Source organism: Sciurus vulgaris (genome assembly GCF_902686455.1).
Source record: "Sciurus vulgaris genome assembly, chromosome: 5".
NCBI classification, from domain to species: domain Eukaryota; kingdom Metazoa; phylum Chordata; class Mammalia; order Rodentia; family Sciuridae; genus Sciurus; species Sciurus vulgaris.
The window spans coordinates 94,595,575-94,623,041 of record NC_136465.1 but is presented as its reverse complement, the minus strand read 5'-3'; the positions used below and the strand labels follow the sequence as shown (position 1 = coordinate 94,623,041).

The window sequence follows — 27,467 nt, the reverse complement described above, 5'->3', positions numbered from 1 at the left end:
GAAGATTTCAAAGGAAAGGAATGTTTTTGCTCACTAATGCTCTGTTCTGTTTCTTTCTGTTCTGCCTTGGAGCTCTTATGGACTGAATTAATTTTTGAAGTCTCTTTTGCCAGACCACTCCTAGGATACATAATTAAATGCTGCTTTATGGTTTGCCCAGGGGATGGTCCAAGAATGATCTGGTGTATCATTGCTACTTGCTTCATCTTTCCTTCCTATGATTTAGTTACAAATTCTGCTTCAAGAGACTTACTATTTATCATCAACTCCCTCTTGTCTTTTGCATTTTGATTTCTTTACCTTTCTGATCCATTAAAGTGACAATTCATTCATTCAACAATTTTTTTTGGTGCACTTACTATATACCACTCTATGGAGTATTACATGGGATGCACTTACTATATAGGGTATTGAGGATATAAAATTATATATACACTGCTGCAATCCCCAGGGCACTCATTAGTTATTGGAGTCATATAGCTGGAGGATAATAAAAGAAGATAACAGCTTGAAGTATGATACTGTAAGGTGACAGCATGTCAAATATGGTGGACTCAAAGGAGACCCTATGCTTCTGGAGGACGGGTGAGTGTGGGGTTTTAGTTAAGTACAGTCGAAGAGAAGAACACTTTTAAAAAACTTATACCTATAAATTTAGCCTATATTTTGGAGACAGAGCGGGAGTATGAAAACCATATAGTCTGGAAACAGTTAAGGGAACTGGTATGTTAATGTTCTGTGTATGCTTAAGAACATATTTTCTCCAGTTGCTGAGTGTTCATGTATTTTCACTTGTTACATGTTTTGTGTATATCCATTAGATCAGGCTTATAAAATATGTATTTCAAAGCATGCATTCTTACTAAATTTTGTCTTTTTGCCCTATCAGTAATTGAGAAGCCTGTTGAAATCTCCCACTGTGATAGTGTATTTGTTAATTTCTCTAGTTTTATCAATTTTGTTTTACATATTTTGGGACTTTCACATATAAATTTAGAATTTTTATATCTTCCTAGGAAACTGAAATATTTCTCATTATGTGTTTTTTTAAAATTCTGAATGAAACTTTAAAAAAAAAAAACTATTTTTCCTACAACTGCTACTATACTATCTTTTCTTCGAATTTCCCTGTTATGTCTTTTTCTGTCCTTGTGGTCTAGATATGAGTCTTGTGAATAGCATGTGACTGGACTTTTTCATTCAATTGAAAATCTGTCTTTTATGCGATGAATTGAATTTAAAAAATTAATTTTATGATGCTCGTTTTGGGCAAAGGACTGAATAAAAATTTTCCAAAAGGAGCAATATGGATGGCCAAGATGTATTTGAAAAGCTGCTCAACATTATTATCAGGGAAATGAAAATTAAAACCACAATGAGATATTACCTCATACCTATTAGAATGGTTGTTATCAAAATGACAAGAGATGAGAAATATTGGCAAGGGTGAAAAGGGAACATTTGTATGCTGTTGGTGGAAATGTAAATTAGTATAGCTATTATGGAAAACATTGTAGAGGTTTCTCAAAAAATTACAAATAGAACTACCATATAATTCAGCAATCCCACTTTTGGGTACCGAAATGAAATGATTATGTCAAAAGACATCTACACACCCATGTTTACTGCAGTATTCACAATAGTCAAGCTATAGAAACAAATTAAGTATCCATTGATTGATGGATGGATAAAGAAAATGTCTTACACACGTGTGTGTGCACACACACACAATGGAATATTACTAAGCATTAAAGAAGAAGGAAATCCTGTCAGTCATAACATCAGGGACTAGAGGACTGAGTGAAATAGGCTAGGCATCGGAAGGCAAATACTAGGTAAATTCACTTATATGTGGAATCTAGAAAAGTTGATCTTAAGCAGAGAATAGTAGTTGCCAGGGACTGGCAGGTAGTAGAGAGCAAATGGGGAAATGTTGGTCAAAGGATACAAAATTTCAGTCAGATGGGATGGATAAATTCTGGAGCCCCAGGCTATAGTATGGTGACTATAGTTAATAATAATGTATCGTTTATTTGAAATTGCCAAGGGTGGATTTTTAGTGTTCTTGCCACAAAAATTGAGTATATGAAATAATGGATACATTAATTAGATCAATTCAATCATTTCACAGTGTATACATATGTCAAAATATCATGTGTATATTTTAAATATATATGATTTTCCTTAGTCAATTATACCTTAATAAAGTTGGGAGGGAAACATTTTTACTGTGTATTAAGTTAATTAATATTTGAAATCATTCTGTGCAATTCAAAACCATAGACTGTTTAACTCTGATCATTCCCTTTTTACTTATATGATGCTGTGGTATTTCAGTGCTGTTCTTTTTAGCCCTGTGTGTAAGTAGGTTCTTGTCATTCTTTTATACTATGTTTAGATTAATTTACATGTTTACCAGCTTTTTATTACCTCTTCTACTATTTTCTGGCTTGTTCTGCAGATTCTGAGACATTTGCTGCCCATTTAATTGCCTTACAGGTGATTGTTTCTCTTGGGCTACTTTAAAGACCTTCTCTACATTTGCTCTTGTGTTTTTTTTTTTTAAATATGCATAGTGTTTTTAAAAAATTTGTTCTAATTAGTTATACATGACAGTAGAATGCACTTTGACACATCATACATCAATGGAGTACAATTTCTCATTCTTCTAGTTGTAAATAATGTAGAATCACATTGGTTGGGTAGTCATATGTGTACATAGGGTAATAATGTCTGATTCATTCTACTATTCTTCCTGTCCCTAGACCACCTCCCCTCCCTTCACTCCCCTCTACCTAATCCAAAGTAACTCTTTTCTTTCCTAGTCCCCCTGCCATTGGGAATTAGCATCCACATATCAGAGAAAACATGCGGTCTTCTTTTGGGGGGGTGATTGGCTTATTTCGCTTAGCATGATATTCTCCAGCTGCATCTATTTAACAGCAGATGCCATAATTTCATTCTTCGTTAGGGCTGAGTAATATTCCATTGCGTGTATGTACATTTTCTTAATCCATTCATCTGCTGAAGGACACCTATGTTGGTTCCATAGTTTAGCTATTGTGAGTTGAGCTGCTATAAACATTGAGGTGGCTGTGTCACTGTAGTATGCTAATTGTAGTGTTTTTTCAAAAAATACATCTATTTTGCCAGGCAAGTTGGCTCACGCTTTGTAATCCCAATGACTCAGGAGGCTTGAGGCATGAAGATGACAAATTCAAGGCCAGCTTCACAACTTAGCAAGGCCCTAAGCAACCTAACGACACCCTATTTTGAAATAAAAAATAAAAAGAACTGGGGATGTGAATTAGTGGTAAAGCACCCATAGGTTAAATTCCCAGTACCAAACCAAATCAAACAAACAAAAAAAAAAAAAACTATTTCTTGGAATATATTGTATTTTTCTATATCTGTGGATTCACATCTTTCATTACCTTTGGAAATTTTCAGCCATTATCTGTTCCAATATTGCTGCTTTCATCCTTCTGTGATGTTAATTACATGTGAATAACCTTCTCCTCCTACCCTTTATAGCTCTTAACCTGTCTTTTCTAGTTTTTTTTTTTTTTATTGCTGTTGTCTGTTTCATAATGAGTAATATCTTAGGATCTATTTCCAGCTTAGTAATTAGCCATGTCTAATTTACTATCTTGAACCTACCTACTTATTCCACAATGATTTTTTTAATCTCTAGAAATTATTTATCAAATTTACCTCGCCATTTTTATGAGTTTTTCCTCTTTGATCTTTTAAAAAACATATCTTTCTTTAAGCATGTCACAATAGCTATTTTATATTTCTCATTGATGATTACAATATTTGTTGTTTTTGCTGATTCATGAATAGTAGCTTATTTCCTTGTTTTCTTTATAATTTTAAAATATTCAAGTTCATATTTCTTTGAATTTAATCTACAACATGACTGCCATAACCTATGAACAAATAGAAACAAAACAAAACAAAACAAAATCAAAATCTATGTTTAGACACCAAAGTGACCAAAAGCAGACAGAACCCTGAAATGAAGCAGGTGTTTCCCCTTGAAGGAAGAGAGTAGCACAGTGAATTTCTGAATTTTATGGTCATTTTCCTTGCCAATTGGTGCAAAAACTCAGATAGTAATGATTGTCTAGTAGTATTAAGCATCTATACCTGAACTTTGCCTAGTCAGTCATTTTATCAGCACTGGTGATTTTCTGCTCTTTGTAGATAATTGACAACTGAGAGTAGTTAAGGTGAGCTCAGCCATCACTAAATAATTGACCTCAACTGTCTATAGATGCTCATTCATATCCTCAGGTACTTTGCAAATGCTTTGACTTTCATGAGAACTGAATAAACAGGCTAGGACAAAATACTTCATAAACTGGTGTGCAACAGGACTGGGTTAAAGAGATTGAGGAGGAGAAGAGGCAGGGGATAGAGAAAGGGTCAAGAAAAGGAAGTTATTAGATGGAGAAGGAAAAATCCAGAAAAAAAGTCATGAGTTTTTTCTTTAGCTCAATTAGGACTTTTATTTATTTCTTTTTTCTTTTTTCTTTTATGGTACAGGGGATTGAACCCAGGGGACTTTACCACTGAGCTATACTCTTTGTCCTTTTTATCTTTATTTTGGGAAGGGGCTTTGTTAATTTGCTGATGCTGGTCTTGAACTTGTGATTCTTCTGTCTACTGTGTGCCTGGGGTTACCAGGTACACGCCACCAAGCCAGGCTTGGATTAGGATTTTAAATTTTCAAAATGTAGAAACAAATCTTTTTTGAAATCATATTTGAAATATATGTTTTTTTGAAAATCTATAGGCAACAGTTTTTTTTCCTATGAGTTGCAAATTCTGAATATAATTATTTCAAAAAGTGATTATTTCTTGCAATGATTTTAAAAAAATTAATACATGAGCATCGTCTGTGTAGTCCATATATCAAAAGAGAAGATAATGGTAAATTTCACTGGTTTAAATTTAAAAATCACACATTTTGGATGGCAAACAATTATGAATCTAACTCCTATAACTATAGGTAGGTAAAATCAGAGAACAGCCATGAGTTTGGTATACTGCATCTGTTTTACATTTACAAGTTAGAATACTTTTTGGCAGAAATTTTTGCAATGAAATTACTTCCCTTTTGGCATGTTTTAAATTATTTGTGGCTTTGCAAAAGGATGTATCCACAAGACCTGTAAAGTGTGAAATTGGACATTTGTAGAAACTAATATTGCCTGTCAGATTATTCTGAATTATGAGAAGATTGTCATATAAACACAAATCTGCAGCCTTAAAGTTGGGTCCCTTTTGGGGCTGCTTGAACTTTACTAGGAAAAAATATGTCTGTATTACTAAGTAGCAAAGTTTTTAAGTTTTAAAGAATAATGCATTAAAAAAACTATGGTAAATGAGTGGAACTCAATCACTTACTAGTATTTTGCTTGGAATGAGGGAATGAATGTGTAAGCTTAAAAAAGTGTGCTAGGAAGTTGAACTTTCAAACTATATTCGAGAGTGATATGATAAACATTAGAGTTTGCTATTGAAGGATGATATCACAAGCCCACTCTTATCACAAAACAGGACCAGAGAAACAAAAAAAACCCCAGAGAAATATAAGGAATTTGTGGGATCACAGTTGGCTCATTAAAAACATGAGGCACAGAGAAATTGAGTAACTAACAACACAACTGGCTAAGGCAGATCAATGACAGAAACCAGATCTGTTCCCTTGAATTCTAGTGTTACTTCTAAATGGGAAGAAGGGAGTCAAATGATGTGCTAGAGTGGTGGGGAGAAGGTATGGAGGAGGGACAGATTAGGGAAGAAGTCAGGAAATTACAATAAAGGGAAATATTCAAGCAGTACAAATCACAGATGTGGTGGGGGGCAGTGTTATTTGGGATCAAGTTCTTAAAATTCTTACAGGCAGTTCCATCCTGCTTAACACCACCCCCTCGTTTTTCTTTTTCTTTTTCTTTTTTTGTGGTGCTTGGGATTGAACCCAGGGAATTATGTATGGGGGGCAAGCACTCTACTAACTGAGCTATATCCCCAGTCCTTAACCCTCTTTCTTACTAAATGCTTTTAATAACATCCACTGTGAATGCCTGGCTTCCTCTGTTCCTCCAAATTCATTTTATTTAAATGCATTTCAGAGCCATTTTATTAGAAATGAACTATCACTTAATAGTAAATGGGTCAGATATATCTGGCAAACAGACATCACACTTATTTTACAATGTAATCAATATAGAAATGCCATTTATGGCTTCATAAGGAAAAAGATAAAACTAGCATATTTTACCTAGTTTGTGGCATTTTCTTTGTAATTGTTGAAATAATAAGGGACTGGAACCTAAGGAATCATTTGCTTCCTTTGAGACATCTACTTAAAAATCTGATAGCTATGCATTTTTTACAACTTTTTTATGCTTTGTGCATGTTCCTAAAATATATGTTGTTCAGTTTTAAAACCTACTTATACCTTCTCTATAAATGGAATTATGTAACATTTATTATTTTGGGACTTGCTTTTCTTAAGCTTAACTTTATGTTTTTGAGATTTTTCAGAGATGCTGCAACCTGCTGCAGTTCATTTTAAAATAGTTTTCTACTGTACAGAATTATTCATTTAGTTGTAGTTTATTCATGCTGCCATTTGGGCATTTGGGTTTTTGCAGTTTCTGCTCTCATAAACAGTGTTATCTTGTACACTTCAGTATGTGTTTTTAAATGCACATTTGTAAGATTTCTCTACAGCATATATACACTGGGAATGGAAATGCTGAATGGGAAGACATGCTCGTATTCAACTTTGAAAGTAACATTTAAAAAATGTGTTCTAGTTTTTACCCCTACCAGCAGTGAATTAAAGTTTATATTGATTCAAAAACTTGCTAGCATTTGATATTGACTTTATTTTTTGCCAATTTGTTGTGTACGAATGCTATCTTGATTTGCATTTTCCTATTAGTAATGAGGTTGAATATTTTATCAGATGTTTAAGGTCTATTAATGCTTCCTCAGACTTGCTCATGATTTATTTTTATTCTTTAAAATCGATTTATAGACATTTTAAATTTCTCTTATTAAGCATTGTAGCAAATACCCTCTCCTACTTTGTAGATTGTATTTTAAGGGATACTGCTAGTATTTATGGCTTCTTTGTATGAACTAAAAAGAGGTGCCTCTGTAGGCTGCATAGTGTCCTCTTGTGCAAACATACCACTACATCTGGGCAGATACCACTGATATGTATTTCTTCTACAGTAGAGCACAGACCAAAATTCAGAATTTAGTTAGTAGGCTGCTACCTTTGTTTAGTGTACAAATGTACAAGTGTGGTGGTAGCTCTGTGACTTTTCTGTCTCTTGGTATTCTCTCTTGATGGATGGAAATTCTTAGTGTTTTTTTTTTTTTTTTTTTTTTTTTTTTTTTTGGTACTGGGGATTGAACTAAGGGGCACTTAACCATCAAGCCAATCCCCAGCCCTTTTTTGTATTTTATTTAGAGGCATGGTCTCCCTGAGTTGCTTAGGTCCTCACTACATTGCTGAGACTGGCCTTGAAATTGCAATCCTCCTTCCTCAGCCTCCTGAGCCACTGGGTTTACACGTGCGTGCTGCCTTATCCAGCTAGAAGTTCTTAGTTTTAATATAGACAAATTTATCAGTCTTTTCTTACTTTTGGTCTGGCTTAATTAAATTTTCCCTTCCCAGCTACTCATGACAGTTATCACCCGTTTATTCTTCTGAATAGTTTTAACTATCACATTAAATGCCCATTTGGCATTGACTTTTTATGTGTAGTGTGAAGAAAGAATTATGTATTTTTAAAAAATGGATAATAAATTGCGCTGACATTAGTTAACAGTCATCTTCCCTACCTTAATGTATGTGTGTGTTTGAGATGTGGTCATGCCAAGGTGCCCAGGCTGACCTCAAACTTGTGATTCTTCTGCCTCAGCCTTCCAAGTAGCTGGGATTATAGCCATACATCACCATGTCTAGCCCTCCCTTGATGTGTTTTGCCGTTGGGTTTCTTTATATGGCAGAAATTAATAAGGTTTTATGCATATTAGTTAATGGTATACTTGTAAAACTGCTATCTAATTTTAGATACTATAAAAAAGGAATTATAGAATTGTGAGAGTTTTTAAAGCTGAAATAGGCATCAGCTGAAGTCAATTAGCACTTCAGTAAAAATTTTAAGTGTCTACTATATCTCCCTTATTTTACCATGCATGTATATAGGATATAAGAGAAGTCAAATTCGACCTAGCAGAATGGAAAGAAGGAGCAGATTCTTTCTTGTGGATCTGAGTACAGATCTTTTCTTGAGCTATCAGCTTGGCCATATCATTTGGTCTCTGTAATCTGAAGGAGGAGAAAGCTTTGTAAGCCTGTTTGTAAGCCTGTTTGCAAGAATCTTTGGAAATTAGTTGTAACATATATAAATGTATATGTATATAAACACGTAGAGCAGTACTTGATGTATATAATCAGTGACTGACAGATTTATAGTTGGTCTCTGACTTAATGATGGTTTGACTTAGAATCTTTTGACTTTACTTTGGTGTGAAAGCCATGGAAACCATACTTCATATTTTAAATTAGGATCTTTTCCTGGGTTAGCAGTGTGATTTTGGCCATGAAATCATGGGGTTCAACAAACCATACTCTATAGTGTACCGTGCTGCTAAACTGTGATGCTCAGTAGGTTAGCTGTATTAATTCAGTGTTGAATTTTGATATATTCAAATTATGATGTGTTTATCAGGCCATAACCTCATCATAAGTTGAGAAGCACCCATAGTTACTATTTGATTGAGATTAATGTATTTCACATACTTATAGACCATTTTGCAAATTAGAAAATACTCTTAAAGTTGCTGTAGGAATTAAGGGTAGAATTGCCCATCTGGGAAATGAAGTGGAACTTGAAGATGTTTAAAGGATAAATTTCAGTTCTGGACCTTAAAGCCAAGGTTTGAGGATGGATTTCAGTTAAGGTTTTGGATATGGATAGCAGTAGAAGTCCTAAACCACAAAACCAAGAAAATAGAAAACAATGCATTTTTTTGATTATTGTTATTATAAAAATAATTAATGGAACACTTTATTTCAAACAAAGTGTTAGTCAACTTGAATTTAATGCACAATTTTCATACGATACTGTCATGTTACAGAAGTTTAAACTTTTTCTCATGTCCAGTTGAAATTTGATTTACATTTTTTATTCATCCTTATGTATAAAATCATTTAAAGTAGCTACTGAATTCTCCCAATACTTTGAAATCTCAATGTTGAGTGATTTTTCTTCCTATAAACTAATATGAATGAATAATTCAATCAGTTATGATCTTATGAAGAGAAGATATGAAGGAGTTTCAGTGAGGTTTTTTTGTTTTTGAACCAGGGATTGAATCCCAGTGTGCTTAAACACTGAGCCATATCCCCAGCCCTTTTTTTTTTTAAAAAATATACATAGTTAGAGACAGTGTCTTGCTGGGTTGCTTAGGGCCTCCCTAAGTTGCTGAGGCTGGCTTTGAACTTGCGATCCTCCTGTCTCAGCCTGCTGAGCTGCTGGGATTACAGGCTTGTGCTACCATGACCGGCACAGGTTGAAGTTTTAAGCTATCATTATAATTACCTGTATGACTTATTTGCTAATTTGTGATCATGAGAAAAATAATGCAGCCCATTAAAACTATATCGATACACTGGGTTGAAAGGTGTTATATGAAATGTTCAACATCTCTAGTAATAAGAGAAATGCAAATCAAAACCACCCTAAGATTCCATCTCACCCCAATTAGAATGGCGATTATCAAGAATACGAGCAACAACAGGTGTTGGCGAGGATGTGGGGAGAAAGGTACACTCATACACTGCTGGTGGGGCTGCAAAATAGTGCAGCCACTCTGGAAAGCAGTGTGGAGATTCCTTAGAAAACTTGGAATGGAACCACCATTTGACCCAGCTATCCCACTCCTTGGCCTATACCCAAAGGACTTAAAATCTGCATACTACAGAGATACAGCCACATCAATGTTCATAGCTGCTCAATTCACAATAGCCAGACTGTGGAACCAACCTAGATGCCCTTCAATTGATGAGTGGATAAAGAAACTGTGGTATATATATACAATGGAATATTACTCAGCCATAAAGAATGATAAAATTATGACATTTGCAGGCAAATGGATGAAATTGGAGAATATTATGCTAAGTGAGATAGGCCGATCTCAAAAAGCCAAAGGACGAATGATATCGCTGATAAGTGGAGGATGACACATAATGGGGGGGAGGGAAGGGTTAGAGTTAGGGTTAGGGAGGGGGGCAAGTATGGAGGAAGGAACTACTGTATAGAGGGTAAAGAGGGGTGGGAGGGGTGGGGGGAAGGGAAAAAATAACAGAATGAATCAAACAACATTGCTCTATGTAAATTTATGATTACACAAATGGTATGCCTTTACGCCATGTACAAACAGAGAAACAACATGTATCCCATTTGTTTACAATAAAAAAAAAAAAAAAAGAAAGGTGTTATATGAGAAATCATTATTTATAACCCTTTCAAAATATGACATTTTGGGTCATTTTCTAAGACATATAGATGGAAAATATTTATAACCCTTCCCTCTATCTACTATTAGGCAACCATTTATTGTTTCTAATTACTTTTATTGTTTATATAAACAACCAAAAATGACTTCATTGATTTATTCAGTGGTTTGAAATGTCACTTCTGTCATTCATTTCCTTAACAATCATTTAGCACTTTCCATTTTGAGGCATATTATTTGAAGATGGGCTTAAAAATGAGCAAAAGTACAGAATAGAGGACACGGACACAAACCCAAATAAATACAATTTTCTAATACTAGACAAAGGTGCCAAAAATACGCAATGGAGAAAAGATAGCCTCTTCAACAAATGGTGCTGGGAAAACTGGAAATCCATATGCAACAGAATGAAACTAAACCCCTATCTCTCACCCTGCACAAAACTCAACTCACAATGGATCAAGGACCTTGAAATCAGACCAGAGACGCTGCGTCTTATAGAAGAAAAAGTAGGTCCAAATCTTCACCTTGTTGGCTTAGGATCAGACTTCCTTAATAGGACTCCCATAGCACAAGAAATAAAAGCAAGAATCAATAACTGGGATAGATTCAAACTAAATAGCTTTCTCTTAGCAAAGGAAACTATCGGTAATGTGAAGAGAGAGCCTACAGAGTGGGAGAATATCTTTGCCAATCATACTTCAGATAGAGCACTAATTTCCAGAATATATAATGAACTCAAAAACTCTACACCAAGAATACAAATAACCCAATCAACAAATGGGCTAAGGAAATGAATAGACACTTCACAGAAGAAGATGTACAAGCAATCAACAGATATATGAAAAAATGTTCAACATCTCTAGTAATAAGAGAAATACAAATCAAAACTACACTAAGATTCCATCTCACCCCAATTAGAATGGCGATTATCAAGAACACATGCAACAATAGGTGTTGGAGAGGATGTGGGGAAAAAGGTACACTCATACATTGCTGGTGGGGTTGCAAATCAGTGCAGCCACTCTGGAAAGCAGTGTGGAGATTCCTTAGAAAACTTGGAATGGACCTACCATTTGACCCAGCTATCCCACTCCTCGGCCTATACCCAAAGGACTTAAAATCAGCATACTACAGAGATACAGCCACATCAATGTTCATAGCAGCTCAATTCACAATAGCCAGACTATGGAACCAACCTAGATGCCCTTCAATTGATGAATGGATAAAGAAACTGTGGTATATATATACAATGGAATATTACTCAGCTATAAAGAATAATAAAATTATGGCATTTGCAGGCAAATGGACGAAATTGGAGAATAACATGTTAAGTGAGATAAGCCAATCTCAAAAATCCAAAAGAGGAATGATCTCACTGATAAGCGGATGATGACACTTAATGGGGGGTGGGAGTGGGACAAGAATGGAGGAAGGAGGGACGGTATAGAGGGAAAAGAGAGGTGGGAGGGGTGAGGGGGGAAGGAAAAAAATAATGGAATGAATCAAACATCATTACTCTATGTAAGTTTATGAATATGCAAATGGTATGCTGTTAGTCCATGTACAAACAGAAACAACATGTATCCCATTTGTTTACAATAAAAATAAATTAAAAAAAGAAAAAAAAAGAGCAAAAAATGGTCTTTCTTGGAGCTTATAATTTATAGTGTTATAGATGTATAAGTAAATTTTGATGGACCATGATACATTCTGTGTTATAGGATAGTCTATGGTATTGTGGGAGTTCTGAACAACTACCCCTAACCCAGTTAAGAAAGGTCGGAGAGCCTTTAAAAAATAGATTCTCAGTCTGTATTCCTAGAAATTTTGAGTCTGGACAAAGGAATAAATTTGTTATTAAATTTGTCATTATTATTAAATTCCTCAAGTGATTCAGTCTACTGGCCAAGTTTGGGAAACACTGATTATAAATGATTAAAATGAATAATAATCTTGCCAGGCACTTTAAGTGAATTAGCTAGGGATGGAATAGATATTGATGTTTTTCAGATGATTTCTACTCATAGGCCAAAGGTTGATTTTTACATTCATCCCTATTTGGTTGTCATAAATTGTTTTCCTCAGATTATAAAATTTAACTGCCTCATAGGTGGGTGGGAGAACCTGGCCTATGAGTAGTCACATGAAAATGACCTGGAATTACTGAGTAACTGTAAATCTAATGCAAGTCAGATGTGGGCCTTGAGAGCTCACAGCTGCTATAATCTTAGAATGCATCACTGGAAGGTTAGTGTAGGGCAAAAGGAGGCAGTAGTCCCTTGTACCCACTATTTCACATCTGGACTCCTATGGATAGTTTCTAGGATCACATTTAAGGAGAATGTTGACACTTGGTGTAGATGGAAGGAAGTTGAGCTCCTCAGTAAATATCCACATGAGGAAAAAATAGGCTTGTTCATCTCAGAAAAAGAAAACTTAGACTATATAGTTCCAGAAGAACTGGAAGTTAACTGGGTAGCAAATAATCAATTATTCACTGACTCATTTATTCATTTAACAAATATTTATTTAGCACCTACTGTAACTTGATCTAGTAGATGCCAAGGACATAGTAGTAAAGAAGGACAAAAGCTATCAAAAAATGTGATAAGTAATGTGAAAGGAAAGAGTGTTATTTCTAAGATTAGTAGCTCCAGAAGGATGGTATATAAATACTGGTCCTGGAGGTATTCAGGAAGAGGGGGTTGGGGATATTGTAGAAATTGTTCAAACAACTGCTATTGAAATCCTCTTTTGCTTTTAATTTCAGTAATTATGTAAGTCTTAGATTTATACTCCTTGCTACCTACCACCACCCCTTTCCATTCTCTCCAAATTCAATTCCAAGTCATCAAGTTTGAAGAATGCGATGATTACCTTTGTGATTCTCACACGTTTGTGTATAAGGAGTGACAAATTCTTAGAACTGACGTCACTCTTCATTATTATGGTTTTATCTAGGCTATGAGTAATTGAGGATAGACATAAGTGTTTACATAAGTGCACTGTGATCTGATTTATAGCTTTAGTCCTCATTTATCTTGATATCTAGTCCACTCAAGTGAGGACTGTGTCATTTGATGGGAACCTGAATTTCTGTGGGAATGGTAGGCACAAAGAATGAGTAGAGTGTCAATGTCCCTTGTGTAATTTTTATGTGCTCTAAATAGGACTATGATTCTTTTATCATTATGTTTTGAATTCTTAACATGTCTTGACTAATTAGAAAAGCTGACCTTTCACAGTATTTTTATTTAAATGATGTGGTGGTATTCTTAGAACTGTTTGAAGTCTTTCGGATTCAATATTACAAACTAAATTTGGACATCATGGAGGTTTGGATTTGTTTTCTCTTGATCCAATGTGACTTCCTGTTTCTAAGAAAACAGTTTCTAAAGACTCTTTAAAGGAATTTCTTGCATGCCTGGCAGCTCATGTAAAAACCACATTTTAGTAAAATAGCATAAATGAAGTTATAAGTGAAAAAAAATCAAAGAAAGAAACAGTAATGCAAATTAATGTTTTATTTTGTGGAATGGAATCCCATAGAAAAATTTGGTGATTTAGGAAGTGTCTATAGGTGGGTGGGAGAACCTGGCCTATGAGTAGTCACATGAAAATGACCTGGAATTACTGAGTAACTGTAAATCTAATGCAAGTCAGATGTGGGCCTTGAGAGCTCACAGCTGCTATAATCTTAGAATGCATCACTGGAAGGTTAGTGTAGGGCAAAATGAACCAGAAGTTTCATTTTGATTTGGTTAATCATCCTAGTTTAAGGGGTTTATTCTGTGCTGTAGTTGATGCATGACAGCAAGTCAAACACTGAAAAAAAGAAAAGTTAAAAGGAAAAAGAAAAAAGTGCAGGCTTCCCTTCAAATGAATTAACATGTATGTAACTAATTCTCATGCATTCTTACAGTATTCTGGAAAAAAAAAAACCAAGTAAACCCACCAGTTAGTCGAGGAGAGATGAGCGAGTGAGTCTTTGGTACTTACATCTTTTTCTGTGAACAGGAGACTCACAACTCTCAATTCTCAGTTCAGAGATACAACTTCTCCCTCTTGGAATCAAACTAGAAAGTGGCTTTTTGTAAATATTTTAACAGTGATTTAACACGCTTCCTTTATGACTACTAAAGGCAGTTTCTTCATTTGACTACTATTTGTTGACCATCTGTTCATGTGCTAGGCATCATTCTGGAAGCACAGAGTATAGTGCAGAAGAAGACAGAGAAGGTTCTTGATTTTATCAATTAAACATTTATTTAAAGGTTTACTGTATGCCAGAGACTGTTCTAGGTATTTTAAAAGTCCAAAGTTGTTTAATCCTCCTAACAATGGTTTAAGAACTCTTAATCCTTGTTTTACACTTATAAAGAATGAGAACCCAATCAATAAATGGGCCAAGAAACTGGACAGACACTTTACAGAAGAAGACATACAGGTGATTGATAAATATATGAAAAAGTGTTCAACATCTCTAGTAATTAGAGAAATGCAAATTAAAACAACTCTAAGAGTTCGTCTTACTCCAATTAGGATGGCTATTATCAAGAACACAAACAATAATAGATGTTGGCACGGATGTGGGGAAAAGGGCACACTTTTACTTTGCTGGTGGAGTTGCAAATTGGTGCAGCCACTCTGGAAAGCAGTGTGGAGAATCCTCAGAAAACTTGGAATAGACCCACCTTTTGATCCAGTCATCCCACTCCTCAGTTTATACCCAAAGGACTTAAAATCAGCATATTATAGTAACACAGCCACATCAATGTTTATAGCAGCTCAGTTCACAATAGCTCGATTATGGAACCAACCTAGATGCCCTTCAACAGATGAATGGATAAAGAAACTGTGGTATATATACACAATAAAATATTATTCAGTCATAAAGAATAATAATATGATGGCATTTGAAAATAAATGGATGGAATTGGAGAATATCATGCTAAGTGAAATAAGCCAATCTCAAAAAACCAAAGGTTGAATGTTTTCCCTGATAAGTAAAGAATGATATATAATGCCGGTGGGGGGTGGGGGGAGTGAGAGAAGAATGGAGGAACTTTAAATTATGTAGAAGGAAATGAGAGGGAAGGGGGTCTGAAAAATGGTGGAATGAGACAGACATCATTACCCTATGTACATGTATGATTACACGAATGGTATGAATCTACATGGTGTACAACCATAGAAACGAAATGATGTACCCCATTTGTGTACAATGAATCAAAATGCAGTCTGTAAAAAATTAAAAAATGAATAAATAATTAAATAAAAAAAAGAAAAAAAAAAGAAAAGAATGAGTCCCAGAGTTCTAAGTAGGAAGTGGGCGAGCCAGAGTTTGAATACAGGATGAGTAGTCATAGCCACCTGCTCCATGGTCGCTTCAGAAGCCTGGGTGGGATTCCTTGTTGATATACACACAGAGGAAAGAGAGGAAAGTAAAAGCCATTGGTGGTCTGACCACTCTTGATATTTTGCTGTGTTCCTTCTGTTACATGTATATGTATTGTGTGTGTGTGTGTGTGTGTGTGTGTGCATGCATATGTTTAAGCACATGTGATATCATATTGGTTGGTTATCACTTATTTTCACAATGATTTATAGGCATTTTGGAGGCCAGTACCTTTCATTAGAATTTTAGGAAGCTCTATGGTGTTCCATGGTTTGTCATGATTTATCTAACTAGTATCCTACTACTTGACAATATTTTCTATTTTTCAGTTTCATAAACCTTGTTTTAATGAATCCTTAAAAATAAATCTTTTCATAAATCCATGGTTATTAAAAAGTTTCTTAGTGAAGCTGTTGACACTCTGTAAATATTTATGCAGTGTCCTTGTACAGCCTGTGGTCTATGAATATGACGACATTAACAGTGTAAACATGCTTTTCCTTGTAGGTTAGTGGATGACAGATGTGTGGTGCACCCAGAGGCAGGGGACCTTGCCAATCCTCCCAAGAAGTTCAGAGGTAAAAAAAATTATATGTTTTATTACATGACCTAAGAGAGCAGATTGTTTTTGTGTTAAAAATAAGTAATGTGAAAACTTTATTCAGTGTGGAACTTTCAAATACCACCGAAAGTTCTTTTAAAAATGTACCCATTGTTTTTCTTTCATACACTGAAGGATTTATAATGAAAGAATAATTTCAATTTTTGTTTTGCTGGACAATAGTCTATCTGTTGAAAGGAAATCATGGTAATTAACTGTGAAAGACAATTTTTCAAGCCAGTAAATGCAGCCAAATAATATTTATTTATATATTTCTGTGGCAGTTATAAATGTTAGAGTGCTTCATTGTCAGCTGGTTAATTTATCTTTGTAAAGTATTCAGGAGTGTGACAGTGATGCTTTAGTTTGGCTTCTAAATACACTCTGGATGGTGTATCATAACTAACAATTATCTTAGAAATCTTTTCTAAGCAATCTTAGAAGTAGCTTGATAATCTCTTTAACTGAGAAATTGGTCTAGTAGGAGATTGATTATAACTCAGCTGTTACAAAAGGACTAATGGAATCTGTAAAGAATCCTAGAAAATTAATATCAGTAATTAAAAGCTTGCTCAAAGATATTTCATAATTTGTATATCCTTATAAGGATAAAAATAAATTTAAAGCGGCATTTTATCTTGAACACTCTGCATGCATTCATTCTTACAATGATAGAAATCAGCTTTAATAAACAATTAAAAAAAACTGCAGAGTGGAAAGGATTCTTTAGAGCCAAATACTCAAGTGAAGATGTGCTGTCAATGCACTGGGTAGGAGAGATAGTTAACATTTGGTAAACAGTTACTGTGTTTCATTCTCTATGGTAGGTGCTTTACATGTAGTATCTTTTTATGAGAATATTTCTCTTTCCCTAAACTTAGAACCTTGTAGAGAGAGTGATATATGCAATCAGTGTCCTTTCAGTTAAACTCATCATTTTGGATAAAATCTAAATTTCTCCCCAAGGGGAGAAAACATAAAACAGGCTTTGAAAGGTGAACTGCCCAACTGCCCACTGGAAACACTTGTAAAACTTTTCAGTAGGAACACTCCTCAATCCTGGGCCAATGAGGCCTTGTAATAGATGTCTCACAGTAAAATGACCATAGATAGGCTACCAGCACTGAAGAATAGCCTGCCAGAAACTCTGTAGCAAGTATGTGTGAAAAAACTGAAGAGGTAAAAGAGGGCAGAGAAACCCTCATGGAAGAACAGAGAGTAGGAATGGAGGTGAGATAGATTTTAAAAAGCATGAACTAGCATGTTATGTAAAGCTGAGAAGAGAATTAGCGCTCTGGAAAAAGAGATCTGAGGAAGTCACCCAGTATGTAAAAGAGAGAGACAGGAAGAAGGAAAATAGGAAGATAGGACCATAGAGAAGATCCAGCAGCATCCAGCTGAATTCTAGGGGAGATTAGAGAGAAAGGGAGAGAGACAACTTGTGAATGGATATGGGTGAGAACTTAGATAAACCAGAGGAAAAAGTATTCTCCTGATGGAAAGATCACATTGTATTCAAAGTAGTAATGATAAATGCAACCAAATCCACAGGAAGGTACTCCCTTGTGAACTGTACAGCATTAAAAACAAAAGAGAAAAGTTTTAAAAGCAAACTGGGACAACACTGTATTTGTAATAGGAAAAAGCATGAGGTTCAGGTTTTGACTGTGCTATTCAATGGCGATGTCCTCTTAGGTGGGCCACCTAACCATTTTGAGCCTCCGAGGACATAAGGTTTTGTGAGCCTTGAAATCTTTCCAGAGCAAGTGTATGTAAAAGCGTTTAGGTCATTATACAAATGATAACTAACAATAGAAAGGCATAATGTATTTTCATTAAAAATATTTGACTCTACCCTTAAATTATAACCTCTTCCAGGGCAGAGTTTTATTTTATTTTATTATTTTTGCATTTCCCAGACATGGAGCTTTACCCTTAGTAGGCCGCCCCCGAAAGGGGCCATTAGATACTTTGGGATGAGACATCCAACCTTTCCCTGTGATCATGTGATAAAACTTGGTTCCCAGGGGTGCCCCATATTTCACTGCCAGGAGCCTGGGCAGCCTTATTCCTTTGGGGGTCAGGAATAATTAATCTTTCAAAGATAAACGTTAGGGTTTGGGGCTGCCATTTCTCTTTTCCTCTTTCCCATTAAAGTAAATTGTTTTAAAGTGCAAAGATTATTTTAGAGTATGTGAGGGAACCCTGAGGTAACAGTTCCATACTCAAGAGGTAAATACATTCAGATATTTGGTCTCATATTATTCAGTGGGCACTCGTTCAAATTATGAATCATTGTTTCAGGCGCTTCATCCCTTGGCCCAAACCCTGGCTTTTCCTGTAACCTAATGCTTTAGGTCATTACCCTTGCTGGTTTGCTCTCATTTTCTATTTCTAGTTTAAGACTAAATCATTTGGCTTATTCCATTTATTAGTGGAAAAGGAAGTTCCTTTCCTATTGGGGACCCAGAGTTCCCTTTTATCTTAAAGCTCAACTCTCCTCCCAAGAGTCACTGAACCCAATCCCTGCGGAGCCCCAGAAGAGAAAGGGTGACCTCTGACCTGGTCTTCTTACAGCCCCACTGGCCAGGCACCAATATTGTTTTCCAGACTGCTTCATCCTCACCTGTTGCTGATCCTTTACAGCTCTTGTGTTACACCATTTTATACCTGATTACACTTTCCCTGTTCCCTTTGCCTTTAAAAGCCATTGCTGTTCATTCAGCTGCCTCCCAGAGTCACCATCCCAGCATTTCCAGACTCCTCTGCCAAGTTTCCAGAGCACCCTTCCTTATTGTTACTTTTTAGATCACATGAAAAACAATAGCGTATCAGAAGTTCAGCTGCACCTCAGTTCCTCTTGCCTCAGCCAGACACATGACATTCTTAAATTAATTAAAAAATATTTTTGTTTTTTTATACTCATGCTATGACTTGTTCAAGTGAGTTGTAGCATTTTAGTGTTGAAGCAATTAAAAGTACATCAGTACAACTCCTCCAATTTTTTGAGTGAGGTTCCAAAGTTCCAAATAAGTTATAGTGATTCTCCCAAATACACACAGTTGTGTGGTAGAGTCTTCTTTTGACTGTGCTTCACTTAATGAACAGAGAAAACCAAGTTCTAACAAATACACAATTTCCAAAGGGTTATTTAAAAACCTGATGGACAGCTGTTTTTCAATAGAAACCACACAATGAAAATAATATAAACAGAAGTATAGTGGCATTAAGTGAATATAATTCCTTTAGTGCTCAGATATTCTCTAGTTTTAAATAATAAACTTGAAACTTTGGAATCAACTTGGATGTACCTTAGAGTTGGAAAGGCAGGGTAGAGAATTCCCTTGTACCCAGTTTCCTTCAGTATTTGTATCTCATATTACTAAGGGACCTCTGTCAAAATTAAGAAATTACATTTGTATATTACTAGGACTAAATTCCTGACTTTATTTTGATCAAGGCAGTTTTTTCACATTTCTAGTTTTTCTTGGATCCCATGCTGCATCATGGCATCATGTCTCCTTAGTCTGTTTTGGTTTGTGACACTTTCTATTTCTTGTTTTGTTTTGTTTTGCATGACCTTGACACTTCTGAAGAGTACTGGTAAGGTTCTTCAGTCTGTCCCTCGGATCGCGTTTTTCTGGTGGTGTTGTTAGGATTGGACTGGAGTTAAGGTTTTAAGAAGGATACCAGAGAGGTTAAGTGCCCTGCCTGCGTTGTATCAGGAGGTGCGTAAGAGCAACATGATTTATCACTGGTCTTATTTTTTGATATACAACTTAACCTTTCTTCCTCATCCTAAATTATGGCAGTTATTTTAGTTTCTTTTATGTTTTTTGGCTTTTTTTTTCTTCCCTAGACCCTTCTTATACTTCTGTATTCTCCCAAAACAACTTCTTCAAAAAAGTCTTCAAGACTTTTTTCCAAAAGTCTCTGCTTGTTAATGCATAATGGCTTTTCTGTTAGGAGAAGAAGCTGACTTACATCAAGGCAAGAGAAATTTACATTTCCTTCTCTGACCCTGAGGAGGATAAAAACACAGAGGCCATGGAGAAGCCAGGGAGCCAGTCCCCAGGAGACTGAGGGAAGAGATGACAACCCCTTCTCTTGGTTGAGTGCATTCTCCCCAGCATTGTACCTTTAGCCTAGAAAGTTCCAACTCTGCGATTCTGTAATCATTTGACACAATCATAATCCCCCAACTTACTGCAGGGCCACTTCTGGCAAGCAGCAAGTTCTTTTGCATGAGTAGGTCAGAGTACTTCAGGAATTGGGACTAAAATGAAGAATTTCTTTTCTGTGCAGTGTAAAAGTAGGTGGTGAGGTCAGAGACTTGAGGGAAGATCCACAAGATCATTTCTTTAACCCAATTCCTCCTTTTCAGGTAATTTAGGAAACCATTGTGTGTGTGTGTGTGTGTGTGTGTGTGTGTTGGGGGGGTACTGGGATGGAATCTATGGCCTCAGGCACGCCAGGCAAGTACTCCATCACTGAGCTAGATCCCAGCCCTTTTTATTTTATGTTGAGATAGGTTCTTGCTGAATTCCCCAGGTTAACCTCAAACTTGTTATCCTCCTGCCTCAGCCTCCCAGGTAGCTGGGATTACAGATGTGTGCCACTGTGCTTGGCTTCAGGGAAGCCCTTTAGAAGGCAGGCCTCACCTCTTCTTTCGTTCCTGAAGGTCATACACTCAGGTGCATAAATGAAGAAGAGTTCTTGCTAAGTATTTGCTTTGACTTTTTATATAATTGGAAATGTGATTTAATGGTGATTTCCCCCTATAAACTGGTTATAAATATCTTCTTTACCAGCTTACCAATTACTGTATTGAATTTCTTCAGATTTGGCATTAGTGTAATTTTTTCTTTTTTTTTTTTTTTTTTTTTTATGAAGACCAACTATTTCAGATTTGAAATCAACTAATATTGAGCATTTGATACATGATATGCTGTTACTGGGGCTTTCTATGCATTATTACTTAGTCATTCCAATAACCCCTTGAAGTAGAAGCTGCTGCTACTCTAATTTTTCAATAGAGAAATATATGTATAAAGAGGTCATGCAACCATCTTAAGGTTGCCGAATTCATTAGTGGCAGAGCTGAGATTAAAACCAAGTTTTATGACCCCAGAGTTGTTTGTTTTTAACCACTATACCATTCTATCTATTGAATTATGCCCTCCCATAAATTCTACTTGTTGATTCTATAAAGAAACATAGATTAAATCTAATCCTTCCACACCATTACCATTTAAATATTTGCCTAGACTGATCATATTCCCACAGGTCTTTTCTTCTAAGTCTTAATTCTTTTCAGTTCTTTTACTTCTTGCCAACCACAGATTCTTCTGGGATTTCATTAGTCTTCCTCAGACTGCCTTGTTTGTCTTCTGGTTAGGCTCCTGTTTGTCAATTTAACTCCTAGCCCTGTAGAAGGAACTAAACATAGTACAGTTGAGTTTATTCTGATGAGAACTCTTGTCACTTTTGGAGGCCACATTTGCAGCCCAAGTCCTGAGCAGGGTTCTCTTACTCACCTTGAGTTTTTAGACAGTCCATACTACAGATGTAGTCATTTGCTGCTCAAAGAACTTTAGAAATTTGCAATGGATTTCCAAGCCAACAACTACATGATTTTTATTAAAAACCTTTAAAATTCTTCAGTTGAATGGTACTACCCCTGTAAGTCCTGGGTGTTTGTGGTAAGTCATCAGGTAATAACCCTCTACTGCTAACACCCTACTATTAAACTCTGAAGTGGCATGGAAATTGGATAATAAGTTTGCTCTTCTCTGTGAAGCTTTGGAGAAGGGCTGAAGGGTGAGGCGAAAACAGATTGCCCTGCCTCTTTGCTTCTCCTTTTGAATTAGTCAGGGTTTTAAAGTTCTTGTACTTTAAAATACTTCAGTCTCTGTTGGAGAGTGTTTCTGAGTGATAAAGCAGGATCGCTTTTGAAAGACTCATCAATTGCTCCTCAAAGCAATTTATAACAATTCACAAAATTATTTATGTGTCTAAAATATGATGTTTAAACTTTAATGATTTGTGACTATGACTGTGAGGTTTAATTTCCTTTTTAATAGTAAGAAGTGAGGGGCAGAAAATTAACAAACGTGGTTCCTGTGGTTTGGTGGTTTATTGGGGGTAAGAAAACTCTCCGGCTCCTTCCCTTATCATTCATGTACCCATGGACTGATTTCATGAATGCAGACTCATATGTAAAAAAAAACCCTTTCTCATGTTGTATATGAAATTTGTAGTTCAAATTCTTTGTAAGCAATGTATAAATATTGTTTTACTGTATGTTAATCCAGTAGCTATTACTCTTTTCACGAATAGAAAGCCCTCCATTTTGAAATTCTTCAACTTGATTGCTTATGATTTTTTTTTTTGGTACCAGGGATTGAATCCAGGGGCATTTTACCACCAAGCCACACACCCAGCCCTTTTTTTTATAAAATTTTATTGGAGACTGGGTCTCACTAAGTTGCTTAGGGCCTAAGTTGCTGAGGCTAGTTTTGAACTTGTGATCCTCCTGCCTCAGCCTCCTGAGCCACTGGGATTATAGGCTTCCCCACTGTGTCCTCCTGCTGCTTATGGTGGTCTTTCTCTTTTTGCCATATTTAATCCTTACTAGTGTCATTTTACAAATATAAACTTTTGGAAAGTGAAGTACTTGCTCAAGGTCATACAACCAGTATATGGGAGGTAGGCTTGTTTGAAGCTGTTGGTGTTCAACTCTATAAGATTGTGGATGAGGACATAAAATGGGGGGTGGGAGGGGTTAGTGTTAGGGTTAGGGTTAGGTTTAGAATTAGGGTTAAGGAGGGTGGTAAGAATGGAGGAAGGAAGGACTGTATAGAGGGGAAAGGGGTGGGGGAGGTGGGGGGGAAGGGAAAAAATAACAGAATGAATCGAACAACATTACCCTATGTAAATTTATGATTACACAAATGGTATGCCTTGACTCCATGTACAAACAGAGAAACGACATGTATCCCATTTGTTTATAATAATAAAAAAAAAGATTGTGGATTCATTCAGCAGAGGTTTATTGAATGTACACTGTGTGCAGTGAAGTGTGTGGACCAGTTGTTACAGTCCAGATGAGTAAGAAATAAAAGCTGCTCTCAAGGAATTTATAATCTAATGAGGGAGATAAGATGTGTATATATATAATTGTAACTCATGGTAGAAAGAGATAAGGGCTAAATAAAAAGATATGGTGAAGGTATTATGGGAGGATGGAGATTTTAATTTCCTGTTTTGAGTGATGAGGAAATCTTCTTCATTAAGATAGTGTATGACCAGAATGACTTGTACCTGAGGAGAAGGGACACACAGACTTACTTTCCAGGCCCAAGATGTACCTTTTCATGACAGTAGTTTTTAGGGTAATAATTGAGGTGCAAAGCTACAGTGCATTCTTCTTTAAAAAGCAATGGAATGTTTGGTATTCTTTAGAGTATAATATAGATTAAAGCACCAGCCATTATTTCAGTACATTTAGTCTTTTGCAAGTGATACACAAGTAAATCCATGATAATGGAATGTGACAAAATGTTCTTTACTGCCTCTGCTGCTAATAACTCATGTTTATGTTAGCTTTACTATATGTCAGGCAATGCTCTAACTGCTTTATATTTTATTAATCTACTTAATTATCATATAACCTATAAAGCATATTTATTAAAATATTGTCTCTGTATACAAGATGCTATCACAGAAATTCAACAAACAAACAAAAAAATACCAAAAAACAAAATAAGGCAAAGCCCAATGAGTTAGAAGCTTATTTGTCTTTCACTCAGTAGTTCCTGTGTGAGTGACCCAGGACCAGCTAGTATCAGTATCAACACAGGGCTTTCAAAGTTGCTCTAGTAGTCATCATTTCCCAGTCAGCAGAAAAGAGGTAAGATGAGTCCAGGAAAAGTGGATTCTTTTTTTCAGGAAGATACATGGAATATCATATATCACTCCCATTCATATCTCATAGGCATAAAGTATATTGGATTGAATGGTAGTTCTATAAAACACATGTCTGTGTCCTAATGTCCAAATCCTATGAGTGTGACCTTATTTGGAAACATGGTCTTTGCAGTTGTAATTAAGAATTTTAGGATGAGATCACCCTGGATTACCCAGGTGGGCCCTACGTCCAATGACAAGTGTTCTTAGAAGAGGAGAAGCAAACAAGAGGGAAGGCCTTGTGAAGACGGAGGTGCAGCATGGAATTTTGCTGACATAAGCTGGGAATACCTGGAGTCACCAGAGCTGGGAGAAGCAAGATAGCATTCTCTTCTAGAACCTTCAGAGGGAACATGGCCCTACCAGCATCTTGACTGTGGATCTCTGGCCTCCATAACTACTATAGTATTTATTTATGTTGTGTTAAGCCATCAATTTTGTGGTGAGTTCTTACGGCAGCCATGGAGACAAATACACATATCTGTCTACATATTGTTGCAAGGAGACTGAGGAGCCTGGTGGTTGGGGGCTGGCCAAGTGCCAGCCAAAACTGTTCAAAGGAAGTAGAGGGTGGGTATGGGGAGGGGATAGCATTCTCTGTCATATCCCACTTTATAGATGAGGAAACTAAGGGAAAGAGAGACTCAGTAACTTGTTCAAAGTCATACATCTAAGAGGAAGGAAAGCCATGATTGCAGTCTAGATCCTTAGCCACTATCTCTACTGCCTGTAAACCCAAGGGGCGAAATTCCACTGGCTTTGGGATTCAGAAGAAGAATGGAGGTAAACTGGGAAAGTTAGCATTATTAACCCGGTAGAGAGGAGGAGGTTAAGGAGAGAGACATTACTGGTTGGGGCACTGAGGTGTGAATTAGCATGACTGGTTTGTGGTTGTGGCTTTGAAGATGTGTTAAAAGCTTGGGAGATTGTGGAAGAGTGGCAGAGATGAGCTGAAAGGAGGGTCCTGATACCTAGCAGCCTTGTATGCCATGCTGAGACATTTGATTTTTATCGTAAGGCATTGAATGAGTCCATTATCAAATTTATCAGCTAGGACCCTCATACATTTCTGTTGGTACACAAAGTGCAGCAGCACCTCGAAAAACAGTTGTCCATTTATTAGACGGTCTCACATATACATACCATATAACTCAGCAGCCTCTTAAACATTTACCAAGGAACCATGAAAACCTAAATTCACACAAATATCTGTACATGAGTATTTATATCAAAATCAGGAAACAGAGAAAATCTCCTTCAGGTGGCAAGTATGTAAGAAAACACAGCGATGCATCCAGATGACAGATGTTCCTCACAATAAAGAGGATGAGTCACTGATGCTCCTCAAACTCAGAAGGTCACATAACACATAACTCCATTTATTTGCTCTTCTGGAAATGGCTGATACAGGAGAGATGAATTTGGTCAACTCAAGATTCAAGAGATGGTTAGAAGTTGAGTTCACTCAGATAAACTTTTGACTTCACTGAAAAAAGATTAAGTCTCCACAATCTACATTGCTGTGAGTAATTTTTACCTTTAAGCCTGTCTGTGTGGGAAAGACCTCATTCATCTGACTTTGCCTCTCTGGGCCTTCAAAGGAAAGTCTATGGTAAGCTCTTCAGAGAGTTACATGATACAGTTCTACTTATAGGGAAAAGAATGATCCTTATGAGAGTATAACTAAGTGCATTTTAATGAACTTTATAGGCTGCTCTTCTAAATGACATAGAGGGTTATAGTATTTCTACCTATGCTACATGCTACATTGTACTACATTCATTTTGACTTTTTTTTTTTTTTTTTTTTGAGATAGGTTCTCACCAAGTTGCTCAGGCTGGCCTTGAAGTTGTGATCCTCCTGCCTCAGCCTTCTAAGTAGCTAGAATTGCAGGTGTATGTGCCACTATGTCCAACAACTATATATTCTTTAGGAAAGTAATCCCAGTTATTTTATTCTATAGCATTTCCTATATAAAATGTACTTTTCAATAATATAGTTTCCAGGAACACATTGTAGTGAGACTCATTGACTGTGGAATTGAAACTTTGGCTCACTCAAATTACTTTTCAATGAATCAAATAGTAGCTATTTTTAGGTAAACCATTTCCCTTTCCCCTCTAGTCTTACTGTGTTAGGCATATGAATGGCATATTGAAATGTCAAATCAGTTCAGTTTTTACATGCACTGTAGTATAAATAGAAGTATTTTCAGTGGACAGGAGAGTGTTATACACACATTTATTATTTTAAATGAAAATATGCATGAATCAAGATTGTGCTTCTATGGTTTATGGTAGATGAGCCTTGTTTTTCTCCTTTCTGAATATTAAAAAGATTAACAGAAGTTTCATTTAGTTTACGAAAGTCTCTATAGTATAGCTCCTTAAAGCTTAACAATCATTAACTTTTTCAAGTTACACAAAAGATCTATCTGCTCATTGTGTATTCAAGCCCAGGTTAACTGCCATACTTTCCCAGGTGTTGACTCAGTGAATGTGCGGTTTCATGATCTTCTTCAAGCAGGTGCCCTTGTTTATAACTTGTGGTTTTCAAGGTAAATACACAATTTCAGAAGAAAGCAAACATTGCTGGTGAGTGGCAGTATTTGTTTTATAAATGCTTGGAAGTGGTTTAGAAACTGTCTTTTTAAGAATAAGGTGGATAACAAAAGCAGCTCTCACAATTAGAGATGCAGCCTCTGTTAGCCAGGCACCAGGGATTCATTTACCTTGTTCTCCTCCAGCCTTGCTTACCCTTTTAAAGTTGAAGACCTCTGAAAAGTGAGATTTATACCCTAAAAATGAACATGGTGGATCCCTAGGAACTTACTGAGTCTCAGTACTTCTCTAATGTCTTCCTGTAGGATTGGGGTGCTGTGGGTATGCTCCATGGGATAAGTCGGAGGTGGTTAGCCTTCCATATCCAGGGACTCTCAAGGCT

At 36.2% G+C, this 27,467-nt stretch overlaps 1 protein-coding gene across 1 annotated transcript in view; it reads left to right on the top strand.

Annotated features, from left to right (window-relative positions):
• Positions 1 to 27,467, top strand: part of ITPR2 (inositol 1,4,5-trisphosphate receptor type 2) — a 525,070-nt gene that overhangs the window by 26,657 nt on the left and 470,946 nt on the right. The window contains exon 2 of the mRNA XM_079139251.1: positions 16,463 to 16,533. Within this exon, the coding sequence (XP_078995377.1) occupies positions 16,463 to 16,533 (71 nt within the window). The remainder of the gene's footprint in view (positions 1 to 16,462; positions 16,534 to 27,467) is intronic.